Genomic DNA, 13,674 nt, shown 5'->3' on the forward strand with positions numbered 1-13,674 from the left:
AAATCCCAGCTTAGTGGCATATATTTTGTTCTCTGATGTTTTAGGGGACTTTATGGGTTACTGGTGATAACAGTTGTTTGGAAAATTTCTAATTAATTTCAGAAAACATCTGTGCTGGTGAGAAGTAACAGCTTAATGAGTCAAGATCAAAAGGAGTTTTACACCACTGGGGTATGTTGTCTATCAAATCAGGTGTGAGCGGTCTTTTTGTTACTTTTGGCCATTAAAGTTTTCATGATAATCTGGGGACTTGACCCCAGCAGTCCAATTATATTTGGTCCCAGGTGATTATTTCAGCTCCTTCTACATTTTCAATGAAGAGGGGCTGCAACTGTGGTCCTAAATGGCTGGGTTCTGCATGTGGATACTGAAGAATTAAAATGATGAAAGAAATTCTGTCCATGAACATTGTCTAATAATAATCATATCTGAAAACCAGTAGAAGGCTCACCAGGAGGTGACTGGTCAACAGGAAATGCAGAGGCAGTGAAACAACGGTATCAGAACAGTTAAGGATCATATTTTTCTCCTAGGATTGCCTGTCTTCTGGGGCTGTGTGGGCACTTCCACACCCAGTGCGGTGACAGGGATGTTCCCTGTGGAGGCAGCGTCATCAAGAGCATGGGAGATGGTGCGAGGCAAAGCACAGAGCATCTTCTGCAGCGGTGGTGGCACCACTCCCAGTGGCTGCTCTGCAATCTGCTCTTGGCTCCCTCCCTGTTCCTGCACTGTCTGGTCCCTACAGTACCTCAGCCTTGAGAAGGAGCATGCCAAGGTTGTGTGATTTATATTTGCTTGAGGCAATTCTCTCTTCCTGTCACCTTTAAAATGGATTTTTGCTTTTCATTCTCCCCAAAATTAAATGTGCTCTTACATGTTTATTTTAGGCCTGCTCTTTTATGTGCATTTCTTATCAAGTGAAAGGCCAATCTTTGTCTTGCACAGGCAGACAGATGTTTGAGATGGTTCACAAATGCTTTCAGAGGTGAGGAATGTTTTTTTTCCATTTCTAAAACCTGTATTAAGTCCTTTGCCAAACCTGCAAGTCAGTCTTCATGACTTTACTGAAGAACTCTGGGATAAGTTCAGAACAAGAAGGTGGTCAGACTTAAAGGAAGCTTTTCTTTCCTCAAGTTTTGTATTTAAAATATTCTTTTTTTATTTTTTTTCTGCTGACCTCGCTGGCAGTGATTTTATAAAATGTATAAAACATGTTTCTATTAAATAAATATACATACACACACATATACATATATATCTCTTAAGACAGAAGCTAAGAGGTGCTTCTGCATTTTCAGATGTGTACCTGAACCCTTCAAAAGATCACATCTCCCCTCACAGTTGTCTTGAACAGAGCTACCAGACCATTAAACCACTGTCACTCTTCGTTAGCCAAGCCCAGTATGTCTTAATTTGTCCTTCAACCTTCTCACAAAATCTTCAGTAGAAAAATGGGTATGCAACAAGAACAGAAAAGTCTTCACCTTGAATGCCAGAATTCAGATTTTACTTGTTTTCTTACACACAAGCTGGCGATGTCTCTGGAGTAATTAGTAAAAGAATAGCATTAGTTCTGCTTCTCACTGATGAAGGTGCTTCATTAGGATATATTGCTCATTTCCAAAGATTATACACAGCTAAAATAATTACCAGTGGAGAACACAAGGTACCGAACAACATGTATATCCTTTAGCCCATCAAAGTAAATGGACCCTTAAGAATAATTTTAATACTTTTATTTATAAGGTATGTATAAATGAGGCTTTCAGTTCCACCAGGAATAACTGTCAATTAAATTAAGACCCTATGACTGAATCTGGATCTCTGTTCCTTTGCCATGAGGGTTCTGTATATGCACGTACAAGAGTCTGTCTATACGCACGTACAAGAGTTTATTTAGGACTGGATGAGAGCCCACTAAAGGCTACCACAAGGTAAGAGAAGTCACAGTTCTGTTTCACTTTCATTGGGAAATGAAAGTGAAACACCATCAAGCAATTGACTTATGCTAACAGTTTGAGCCTGATTCTACTTCACACAAAATTTCCAGCTGCAAAATAAACCACACCAGAAGCCTTCATCCTTTGATTCTTCTGCCATCTCTTACGAAAGAAAAGCTTATGAATGAAGGACATTTAGTACTGGAGTTTTTTTCTATACCATTCCTATTTTTTCATTTCTTCCATCTTGGCCTCATTTCTGAGCAGCTCCTTGTAACTGGGACAGAGTGTTATGGAAGATCATAGGAAGCTGTTTTTGTCCTCACCTGAAGCCATTAATACTGCTACCTGGCTTTGCAGGCTGCAGAACTGCCCATTCAGTTTGTAGTATAAGGCAAAATACTAACCATTATGTCTAGATTTTGGCAGGCAAGAAAATAAAGAGATTTCACATAAAATGAACAAACTATACAGAACAAAAATATGTGGTCATCCAAACAGAAACATGAAGAGACTATGTAGAGATACGAGAGAAAACCAGAACATGCTCTTTCCTGTTATATATCTTAACCCAAATAAACCGGGTATTAACTGTCAGAGAAAAAACCAACCATCTAGAATGTATTAACATGGGCTGAGCATTTCTCTCATCAGCCCTAAAAAGATCAACTCAGCATTAACACAAGAAGATCGACCCAGTGAGAGGACTGGTAGCTCCCCTAGTACAGAGGTGCATCACACCTCATCTTGAACTCAGGATTTTAAGGTGCTGCCTCCTGGGCAGCAGCTGCAATTATGAGCAGACTGTTCAAAAGGTGCAGGCAAGCATTTAGGGAACATTTTTTGGTCTGTGTCAATGTAGCAAATCCTTTGCTTTGGTGGTCTAAATGAGAGACCGGAGAGAGGAGATCCACCAGTCCTCCTTCCACATGTACCTAGAGCTTTGAATCCCAAAGAGCCTGGACACTTGTGAAAACATCTGGAACTCAAAAAAGGAGCCTGTATTGTCTACTGTTGCTAGCTGCCATGCAGTGAGACATAAACTGCATGACACCAAAATCCAGGTCCTTGGGAACTGGAGCTGCCCATCATTATCAGGACTCACCTGTGGGAGGGGAGTAGTCAGAGCAGGGGGGAAAAACAGGGAGAGTCAGGCAGGTAGTGGAAGTGGGTAAGCAAAATGGCAAGAGGCCATGGGGCAGAATGGCCTGTGTAAGGATCAGGAGGCCAAGTAAAAGACAAACACATGGAAAGATACTGGGTGTGTGCAGGGGAACTGCCTAGGTGGCAGTTGAGAGGAGAAGCAACAAAGGGCAAAAGGAGAAAGCAAAACTCTCCCTTTTCCCCTCAACCCTCACCCCTTTTCTCATTAAAGGCATTTAAAGATATCCTAGTATTTTCCTGATACTTCCTTTCCCATCAAAACACATCCTGCAATTTTTGTGGTGATGGTAAGTAAGTCTTGATGAATAAGAGTGAGGAGGGTTAGGAAACGCAGCGCCGGTCTTAGGTAATTAAAGCTGAGAGGGGAAGTGCCCTGAAGCAACCCTGATGAAGTTATAGCCTGAAAATGCTTCATGATCCCTGCCCTAGGTACAACACAGATACATTACCAGTACACACAACAACATGTGCAGACAGCGTTACAGAAGGAGGAAGGACATTGAGAACTTTGCTGTAAGGGCAGGTTTTTCTTATAAGGGAAACGGTGGTGCTGAGGGTCCAGGAACACCTACTTACCAGTTAAGTGGCTGGCAATCCTGGCAATAGGTTTAGGAGGCAGGGCAGGGGGCTGTTTGAGGAGGGACAACTGTTTCACTGGGGTGTCCTCATGGTCTCCAGGGAAAGCGGCAGATTTTTTGGGGGGAAGTAGCAGGACTGGCTTAGCTGTAGGATCTTGGGACAGGAGGACGCCGGATTCATTGGATGTGGGGCTCTCTTCAGACACTGGAGGACACAACCACATCATAGACGCAACAACGTTACGAGCAAAGCAGCAGAGGATACAGCCGTAGTAAGACAAGAAAAGCAGCGCAGCAGTGCAGATTAAGAATGACTAATAGATTTCACTCAAACATCATATAACACAGAAAGGAGGAGAGAAAGAAAGAGAGAAAAAGAGAAAGAGAAGGAGTAACACACATCTACACAACAGCCAAATTTTCCGTTACCTCCGACAGAAGCCAGCTCCCTTATGCCAGGCTGGGACGTATTCCCACATCCTGAACACAAATCAAGAGCCTTAAAATGTCACATCTCAGACGGTCTGTCACCACAGCTTGCTCAGGACCAGATACGTTAGCAGGTGGTCTCTAAACTTATCCTATAAATGTAAAAGCACCTCGGGGGCCTACTCCCTTTCAAAGAGTCTGCATAGCTGGGCAGGATCATGAACGAACACTTCTATCAGTCACTTTTCCTCGGTTGACCTTCGTCCACAACTCTCAGCATTAAGTGATGCAGAAAGAGGAGCTATCCTAGACAGATGTACAGCATTGCTGCCTCTCTGCATGAGCTGGGGAAGTGCAGAGAGCCTCACCTAGGGTAGGGCAGCTGGCACTGAAAGATGCAGGGTGCAAACGTCACCCAACACCATGCAGCAGCTAAAGGGCATGATGTTGTACCCTAGAGTTTAAAAATGTTATCAGCTCTCTGTTCTAGAGCTCACTGGCACAGCTGAGACATAGCCACAGAGTTAGAAATCTACACTTAAATGCTCACAAAGTGCAGGGACTTTGCTTTACTCACAAAGAGGTTACTTGTGTAGAAGTAGAGGTTACTTCTACACCAAGTCAGTCAAAATTTCTCATGGAACATCCAGTGGCAATCTGTATGCTGTCACCTCCTTCTCCACCAGAAGACTTTTGTCTTTGACAAGGATTTCTCAGGGCTAGACACCAAACGTTAGAAGTCAAAAACTTGTTTCAAACAGCTTAGAGTATCTACATCATAACGTAAACAAGATATTACCTGTGCCATCCATGATCTCTGTAGTTGGGAGCACCTCGTATGAGCAGGGTTCCCCAGATGCTGGACCTGACTCCAGTTCTGCTAGGGCTGGCAGGGATACCTGGCTGGAGCTCAGCACTTGCCCGGAGCCCAAAGGCTGCCCATTCTCCAAAGCTCCTTCTTCATTTGGTATGGAAAGTTCCCCATCTGTTCATAGTTGGAGTAAGCAGAATGACAAAAGAAGACATGTAAATAAGATACAGGAAGAATTTAAAATGAAATCTGCTATCTCCATTAGCTTGCTTGCAAATAAGGAACCTGAACTGAGATCTTGTATGTGTACAGAGGACACAGGGATAAAGATTAAAACAATATGGTTTGTATCTCAAAAATACAATTTTTTTAGAGCAATATTTGGAGATGTCCAACTGTGATGCTCTGCCCACAACAGTTTCACAGAAGTCTGACAGCATTCCACTTGCCTTAAGGGGTTATTAAGATTTGGGAAAGATCTGTCAAACATCTGTGTTGATCCTTTGCTTACCCTAGGATGGTCATTATGATCTATGGTCTAAGCCAGATGGTTCCTGACCATCCTCCACCCATGGGACAATGTGGCCCCATCCAGGGCCACAAAATCTGTTTTCCCTCTGTCTCTGTTGAAGCTGGGAAGTCAGGAATGAGAATGGGCTGGAACTGAAGCTACAGAGCTTTCTTAAAGAATACTAACATACACAGTATATAATTTACAATATTTTAATAATAATACTTCTAAGAATTACTCTCTTCCCTTACACCAATTTTAATGCTATAAGGGACACACGCAAAATCACAGAAGTGTGCACTTATTTTACATGGAAATAAAAACATTACAGCTCCCGGCATCAAGATTTTAAGTAAGGGAGAGAATAATTTGTATAGTTGCCTGGTGTAAGGTCTTGATATTGGGATATAGAAGATTCCATTTAGAAAGCCTGTTTTTAAAGTTATTATAATATCTCCTCCATCTGAGCAAAATTTCTGTAACAGCAGCTGGTAGTTTCTTTCCTATCAAACACCACTTCACATTAGAAATAATAAAGAACAGAAGCGAGGGATCAGATCATTCTCTATGGTGTCAACCCGCATGATTTTTATCTCAGAACTTGTTATGCACAGTACTTGGGTACCTGGAGGCAATGACTACATGGATATCTCAATTACAATTTTATAAAGGAAAGTGTTCAGCCCCTATGGTTATGAGTGGAAACCTGAAAATATAACTGGAATGTGACTGGTAAGGCTAAAAATCAGCCGGAAAATACATGAAGCCTAATTTACTATGCATTTAAATTATTTTTGTAAGTCAAACTCAGGATTTCAGGATCTGGTTCTTGATTTTTGGGCACCTCTGATTAGCCATATTACTGTTCAATGTACCAAGCAGAGATGTATATCATTCAAGTGAGTGCACATTTTACTGTCACAGGCTAAGATGTGCAGAACACTTTGGAAAACAATACTGAAAAGAGAAAAAAAAATTGTCTCACTTCAGTGTCAGGACACAGCAATTAACAAGTCTGAAAGTACGTTAGCTGATAAGTATTCAGAACTACGTTTCTGCCTTTTAAAGCTTCTCTACAGCGAGTAAAGATGGTCTCCTGCTTATTTTGGAATTATTAGAAATACCAAGGTCTTGACTTTCTTGTTTTTATTGGAGGCTTTCTGAAGACCTAGAAAGCTATTATGGTACACAGCCACATCATACCAGACTGAGACCCAACCCACGGCTTTCAGAGCAATCAACTGATCTGGCTAAAAAGTGGCAACATTAATCAAAACTGAAGGTTTTGGCCCATTGTTCGCAGCACAGTCTCCTCCTAACTGCTGCGCGTCATTCAATACAAACCCGTTTATTTCCCTAGGCAGCAAAAATCAAACAACAGTTCAGCCAGTATTTAAGCTGAATGTTTTTTGACTTAGCTGTTTGGGTGGAAATTCTGAGATTGCTCTGTCTCCCTTTTAAGCTGAATGGTTTTTGACTTAGCCATTTGGGTGGAAATGCTACACATTCTGTGATTGCTCTGTCTCCCTTTTATAAACACACACCTTCACATGTGCTTGGGATAGGGGCTGCTGTTGTCTCATTTACCTGGTTTCATGAAAGAGTGTAACTGCTTCTTATGCAGAGCAACTTCATGAAAGGCAGTGATTGTGTCCAGCAATATTCACTAATTCTCTGCAGGACTAAATCTGACCACAACTGTGAGCAGACAAAAGTATGCACAATAAAACCAGTAACATTTAATTTTTGAAGGGATGTCTACACATTTTTAATGAAGTGGGATGCCTATAACAACATGCTGAGCACCTTGAAATTTTACTGTCTGAAGTGCACTTTGCACTTCTCAAGGTATCTTCAGCATGATTTAAGAAGATAGCATTCAAATGATCCATTGAAGGCTTATGATTGCAAAAAAAGTAAAACATGAGATGAAATTTTGGCTTTTACTTTTTGTTATAATAACAAACATGACACCCCTCTGTACTGACAGCATAACCTCTTTTAATCTTACCTCTGAATATCTCCAGTCTTCATTTAGACTCTAAAACTTGTCCTTGGATTTGACTGAAATCACCATACATGACACAGAATCATGACTGAAATATACACCCTAAATCAGATCTTGCTTACAGAAGAGCTCAAGTACAGCAAACAGATCAAAGATGTGGATAAAATTGTGGCATGAAGAATATCTTAGTGTGAATTAATCCTGGATCAGAGATATGCTTGACAACCAGATATAAAGGCAAATTACTTATTATTTTTAAAGTCCTAAAAACTATTCTGGTTAGTTGGCATACAAATGAAAAGAATCCTGGTAATGTGATTATTACATAGATATGGATGAATCGATTAGTCTTCAGGAACTGGCTATGAGTTTAAAGTTAATTTTGCACAGTGATAACATATGTAATCTTTTGTTCTCACACTTGCTAAATCCTTTGCTGTGTTTTCACAGACTCTGCTGCTACTTAGTGGAGAACAGCTTCCCCTAAATGCAAGAGCTTTGATAATGCCGGCTGAGTGTGAATCAGCTGGATTTGGACAGGACCAGAGAGTAGCTTGACCTCTGCAGCAACAGGAGCACATGAAGGCTGCTCTTCTGTTACTCAGGAGGCTCTGCACACCTGAAGTCACTGAAGAAACAGGACCTCAGAGAAAACTCTAGTGCAGAGGACTCTACCCAGGCACTCTGATTCACCTTAGCATGTGGAAATAACAGAATGGGGAGACGACCCAGAAATGTATAGATGATACGTTCAAAACATGTGTCCCCTAAGCATGGTTTGTACTCCCGATCTCACCTGCCATTTCCACTTTCAGGTACTTTTTAAAAATTGCCTGGTGCAAAGCAGCCCACAGTGCACCATGCTGACCAGTACAGACCAGTCCTTCTGTTGTGTCTTTACAATGGAGCTCTGCCTACCCTCTCACCTGTCTTTGCACTCTGAACACCTTGGATTAGGGAACTTCTTGCATGTCTGAAAAGTGCCACGGTCATACACTCCTTCTATAGACAAATATAGCTAAGGAAGTCAAAACGATGAGGAGAGTTTGAAATCCTGAGTTATTTTCCACTTTGGGTTGTCTCCTTCAGCACTTGCCTGCTCTCAAGTAAGACTGTCCAGGCAAGCATTCTCAATGGCAAAGGCTAGGAAGGGCAGAGAAAAAATCATGTCTTTCTCTGCCATGGCCCCCATGGGCTAGGGGATGGAAAATTGATTGTTCTTGCATGTGGCCAAGACCTGTCCCTGGGGCTGTTTCCTAGCCTTGGTGGCTACCTTAGCACAGTGACTAGGATCCTCCTTGACTTCAGTCTCTAAGCAGAACTCTGATTTGGTGGGATCCTGTGAAGTTTGAGACAGGCTGATGTATGGATGACCTCCCTGCTTCTGGAGGAGTTCAAATCCTTTCAACATATTGAAACTGCAGCACAACTGGCTCCACAGTGGCTGCCACGTCTTCCTCCTTGCTACATTACCAAAGCTACTTCTTCAAACTTATGCTCACATATTGCCACAAAACCTGCCACAGCATGTAAGTGCAACACTTCCAAATCCTGTCAGGATTTAGGTAACCTGAAATTTTGGTCTAAATCTACCATTTTGATTAGATAGAGAGTACAAAAATATAAAAGATGAAGATTGCTTGTGCTTCCTTGCAGAACCATTGCACCATCGTCTCAAGCAAGCAATCAGTACATACTCAAGTTCAGAAATTTCTCACTACAGGCAATCTCATCTACGTTCAGACAAAAGAAGAGGTATCAAAATACTACAAGTAGATTTAATTCTTTGACTGGCACCATGGACAGTGGGCAAATCTAAAGACAGAAGCTTTTGGGATGGTTACACCTTCATGTGAAAATCAAAGCTGTTTATCTATGTGTGGAAGCAATGGTATAGCAAGAAATGTGAGTTCGTCTACATGCTGTGGTATGTTCTGAGTTGCAGGTGGAAGCTGTATTTTTAACCTCTTGGCACTGCCTGCCCACAAACTATTAGGACAGCAGGTGCCTCATCACATACTTCAACTTACTATTTTTCCAAAAGTACACAGTATTTGAAAAAATTACATCCTTTGCCTACATTTTCAGAAGACTCAAGTCACAGAACCCTGGAAATGGAAGATGACAGAAACCGATTCGGTCATAAGTCTGGCTCTCGCCAAGAAAACAGCTCTCTGCAGTTCAGTCTGGAGTGGTTTCACTTGACTAGTTTAAGTGTGGGGGTCACTGAAGTGATAAAAGCACTTCTTGTTTCCCAAATATAGCAGCTGGATTGCAGTGACTCTTCCATGTGTGAACACTGTGACTTACTACACTCTGCTAACTTTCACCTGCTGGATGACACAAAGTCCCCTGAAAAGCCAGCAAATCCTGAAGCAAACAGGTCTGTGTGTCATTCATACAGCAGGTGAACAAACTTGCTAATTCTGGGTTTTTTTCAACATAGAAGATCTGATAAAACCAATACTAAACATACTGCAAGCTTCAGAATTTTTGTTCTTGGGTTAGTCTATCCATATTAAGTTTCCTTTGATCTGTATAGATTTTTTTAATAAAGAAAAAGGCAAAACTGCTCACTCACAGGCTGATTCTGTCTGCTTTGTCTTCCTCTTAGGAAAGGGAGACAAAGAGATTTAACATTACGGCTACACCTATTGTCTGTGCAAGATGTCTCTTGGCACGGAAGGTGCTACCATCATCAAATAAAGCCTTCTGCTATGAAGTGCTGAAGTTTGCTGTGTTTTCTTGAAGCATTAGAGATTACCTAACAGGAATTAAAAGGAAATGTTACTTACTTCCACTTAAGGTTCACAGTGAGATATAACACCATTTATTAGAATTACTCTCAGATTATTACACCACTGAAGGAAATTGCTTTTGCTCTACAAATCTTGCCTTACTCATATACTTGTATCATTGATCACTGCTACTATATTTGTGTATTACCACTTTTTTCTCTGCCCTAACTCTTTCTTTCAAGGAGGGGTACCAATTCTTAGCTTCCCATGTTTGCAACCAGCAGGAAGTAACATAGGATACTGGATAAGAAGTCCAGCTGGTTTGTATTATAGTTTCCCTTCTAGTGGCACCTGACAATGAAAAAGTCTGATGTCTCTGCTTTTTGCACTGCAAATAGGATGAAGCAGCATGTGTTTCATACTAGCTTGTTCTGATATGAAAAGGTGAAAAATTACTACAAGAGGAATTAACCTCTTTTTCAGATGAGGACCTCCAGACAGCTTAGCATCTGCTTCACAAGATGACAAAGAAGATTACAAACTAGAGCATTATATGATGAATGTAGAAAGCTACAACACTTTGGTAGCAGCACGGAGGGCAGGGTCAGGATGCACAGGAAAGATTTTTCCTGGGGATGCCTTTAGGCATGTGTAGGGACGGGTCAGAAAGCAGCTATGTGTGTGATGTGAGGCAGAGATGAAGGAGGGCACAGCCCGGATGGAAGTGTGACTGAAAGCTGACTTCTGAGCCAACCAGGGCACTGAATGGGCAGCTACAACCTGGCCTCCCCTGTGCTGCGACACACTTGGTGTGACAGCCTGGGCTGCACCTTGCTGGCCACGGGGATGCCTGCCTCATGGCTGCACATCTGATCCCAGTCACACTCCAAAACTTGAACAACCCAAAGCAGTGAGAAGGGCAAACCTTTTGCTAGGTGTTGTTTCTACCCTGAAGTTTCATCTAGGATGACTTCCAATGCAGCGGGCCATAGTAAGAGCACAGGCAGTGTTAGATCTAAAGAACTAGCAGCATCTAAAATATGTAATGGGTAACAATGGTAGAATTTAATGGCAAGCAGTGTATTTCCTTGGTTTTGCATTGGTTTGGTTTTTTTTCACTTAAAAAAATAAACAGTTCTGGTTAGTAAATTTTAAAATTCCCAATAAGCTAGACTAAAAAAGAAGGTAGCAGATTTAAATGCTTCAGACTTTGTGAAGTAGACCCTACTATTATCTGTGAAAGTTTATAACTTCTATTGACTTCTAACAGGTTTTGTACTGGTATTGTTAAAGACTTTTAGGCTTTGAATTAATGAGGCTTTAAAGCACATGCATAAATTCTATTGAAATTAAGAGGAAACTCTGGCATGTCTTTATACAATTAGATGAATTCATTACCTTAGTTATTGACAAGGGAAGCAGCAAAACAAATAAAAGCTAAGGTTAAAGATTGACACATACATAATAGATGTCAAATATGTGTCGTATTACCAGTGTAAAACAATGCTGTTTGTAAAACAATGGCATTTTCCATAAATAATACATTGAAATACCAACTCAACAAATTAATTATCCTGAACAAGGAATTATTATTATTATGTCTTCTAAGTTGTTTCAAGGGAATGTGCACTGTTCTGTGCTTGCCAGTATCTACAACCTCTAAATGTTTCCCTTTTCCACAATAGTTAATCGCAGAGTGACTCAACCAGACAATGCTAACACATGCAGGCACAGACCCACTCCATCTCCCCGCAGTCTGGACGGCTGTTTTGCAGCAAGTGACTGCTGCATGCTGCCGTGATTTATATTTCTACTGCTTTACATTTCTGATTAGTTTTCAGTTTTATTTGCTAGATAACTATCACATGTATCCAATGGAGAGGGCCAGCCCACAGTGAAATTAAAAAGAGATGTTTGGAGACCTTATTCTGCACAGTCCGGAAATTCAAGACTGTATTCCCAAGTTCATAGTGTTACAATAACATAATATGTGGCCATAAAACTATATGGGATGTCAATTCAATGTTGTAAAAAGAAGAACACTTACCTTTATCAAAAATTTCTTTCAGCACTCCTCGTTTTATAAGCTCCTCTCTGCTCTGCCTCATTGATATTTTTCTTTCCAAAGCTGTAAGCAAAGGAGAAGGGTCATATAAATAGAAAAGAAGGAAAATGGTTTTAAAAGGCTCTATGCCTTTTAAGGCATTTAAAAAATGCTTTTTTTTCCTCTGCAAGACAGTGGCAAATTAGTTTATCAAAATAAAGGCTACTGGCAGTCCAGAGAATCTGCCTGCTGCTGTAGCATGGCCGTTATTGACAGAAATAGCTACAGACTGACCAATTTGAGGGCATGTCTGCACTCCTATTGCTTAACTTTGACACGACCCAAGCATTTCTACGGAGAATTAGAAACAACAAAGGGAGAAAAAGACAATTAGTGCCGAAGCCGGAGAGGGAAAGGTAAGAAAGGAGGCAACGCAAAAGCTCACACCAATGAAAGACATGGCCGTGGACTGTCCCCAAGGCCACAGAAGAGGACTGGCACCTCTGCTGACCTGAAGTCAAGGCTTGTTTCCCACTAATTCCAGTGAAAGCATATCAAGGCATTTGGGACAGTGCAAAAAAGGAGCTGTTTAACAGAGCCTTCTCCTCCCTGGAGGGGTGTTTTCCCCAAAATAGGTGTAAATGAGGGAAACTCCATGAGATCCACTGCAAATTAAACCAGGTCTGAACAGCCCAAGTCCTGTATTGGCTGCTTGTAGACCATGGTCACTGGGGTGGCAAAATGACAGATAGAAATTTCATGTTTGTTTGGTTCAGCAGTAATTATAACAATGTCCAATTAACCAAAACACCACAAAGGACATGCATTCAGGCAAAGAGCTGAAAGCCAGCAAGCAAGGGGCGCAAGAAGTGATGTGCAGGAGTGGCTGCGACTGCGCTCGCTCTGCGAGAAACAAGCCTGTGCCTGCCAAAAAAGAGTCACAGTCAAGGGCGAATCACTTCTGCCATATGCTCCCCTATCAGACCCAGCACAGATGCATGCACACACAAATGAACTGGGACGTAGCATCTCCAGTCTGCCCAAGGCAGATTTAAAGCAAAAGAGGCTTTGAAATCTCTCTCCATCCCTGAAAACATGAGGGTGTAACCTTTTCTGACGCTGCTGCATGTTGGCTGTTCCCGCAGGGGCACATACACTTGGTGAATCAGCTGTGCTGCACTCATTGCAACTTATTTGCTGTCAGATACTTAAGGCTTAGTGTGAACAAGGCCAGCTCTGCTTCACTCTTTTGTATAGGATAAATCTCCATTTTTAAAATCAGTTTTGAACATGTATTCTTCAGGACAAAGATGGCAAGTAGGTACAGTCAGGAGCTAATAAAAACCCTGGTCTCCCCTGAACACGTCCTCTGAACTTCAGCACTGATCAGAATTAATAATGGCCGAGACACAAAACCCCATACCTGTTAGCCAGACGCATGATACAGTTTT

At 41.5% G+C, this 13,674-nt stretch overlaps 1 protein-coding gene across 7 annotated transcripts in view; it reads right to left on the reverse strand.

Moving 5' to 3' along the window:
* PHACTR1 (phosphatase and actin regulator 1) overlaps positions 1 to 13,674 on the reverse strand; it is a 318,012-nt gene that overhangs the window by 66,032 nt on the left and 238,306 nt on the right. For 6 of the 7 annotated variants that reach the window (XM_074871767.1, XM_074871795.1, XM_074871821.1 and 3 more), the window contains 3 exons: positions 12,227 to 12,307; positions 4,911 to 5,096; positions 3,681 to 3,887 (listed from right to left, as the gene is read on the reverse strand). In XM_074871767.1, coding sequence (XP_074727868.1) covers positions 3,681 to 3,887; positions 4,911 to 5,096; positions 12,227 to 12,307 — 474 coding nt within the window. The remainder of the gene's footprint in view (positions 1 to 3,680; positions 3,888 to 4,910; positions 5,097 to 12,226; positions 12,308 to 13,674) is intronic. The other variant, XM_074871786.1, reaches the window with a different exon arrangement.

Source organism: Strix uralensis, chromosome 1 (assembly GCF_047716275.1).
Source record: "Strix uralensis isolate ZFMK-TIS-50842 chromosome 1, bStrUra1, whole genome shotgun sequence".
NCBI lineage: Eukaryota > Metazoa > Chordata > Aves > Strigiformes > Strigidae > Strix > Strix uralensis.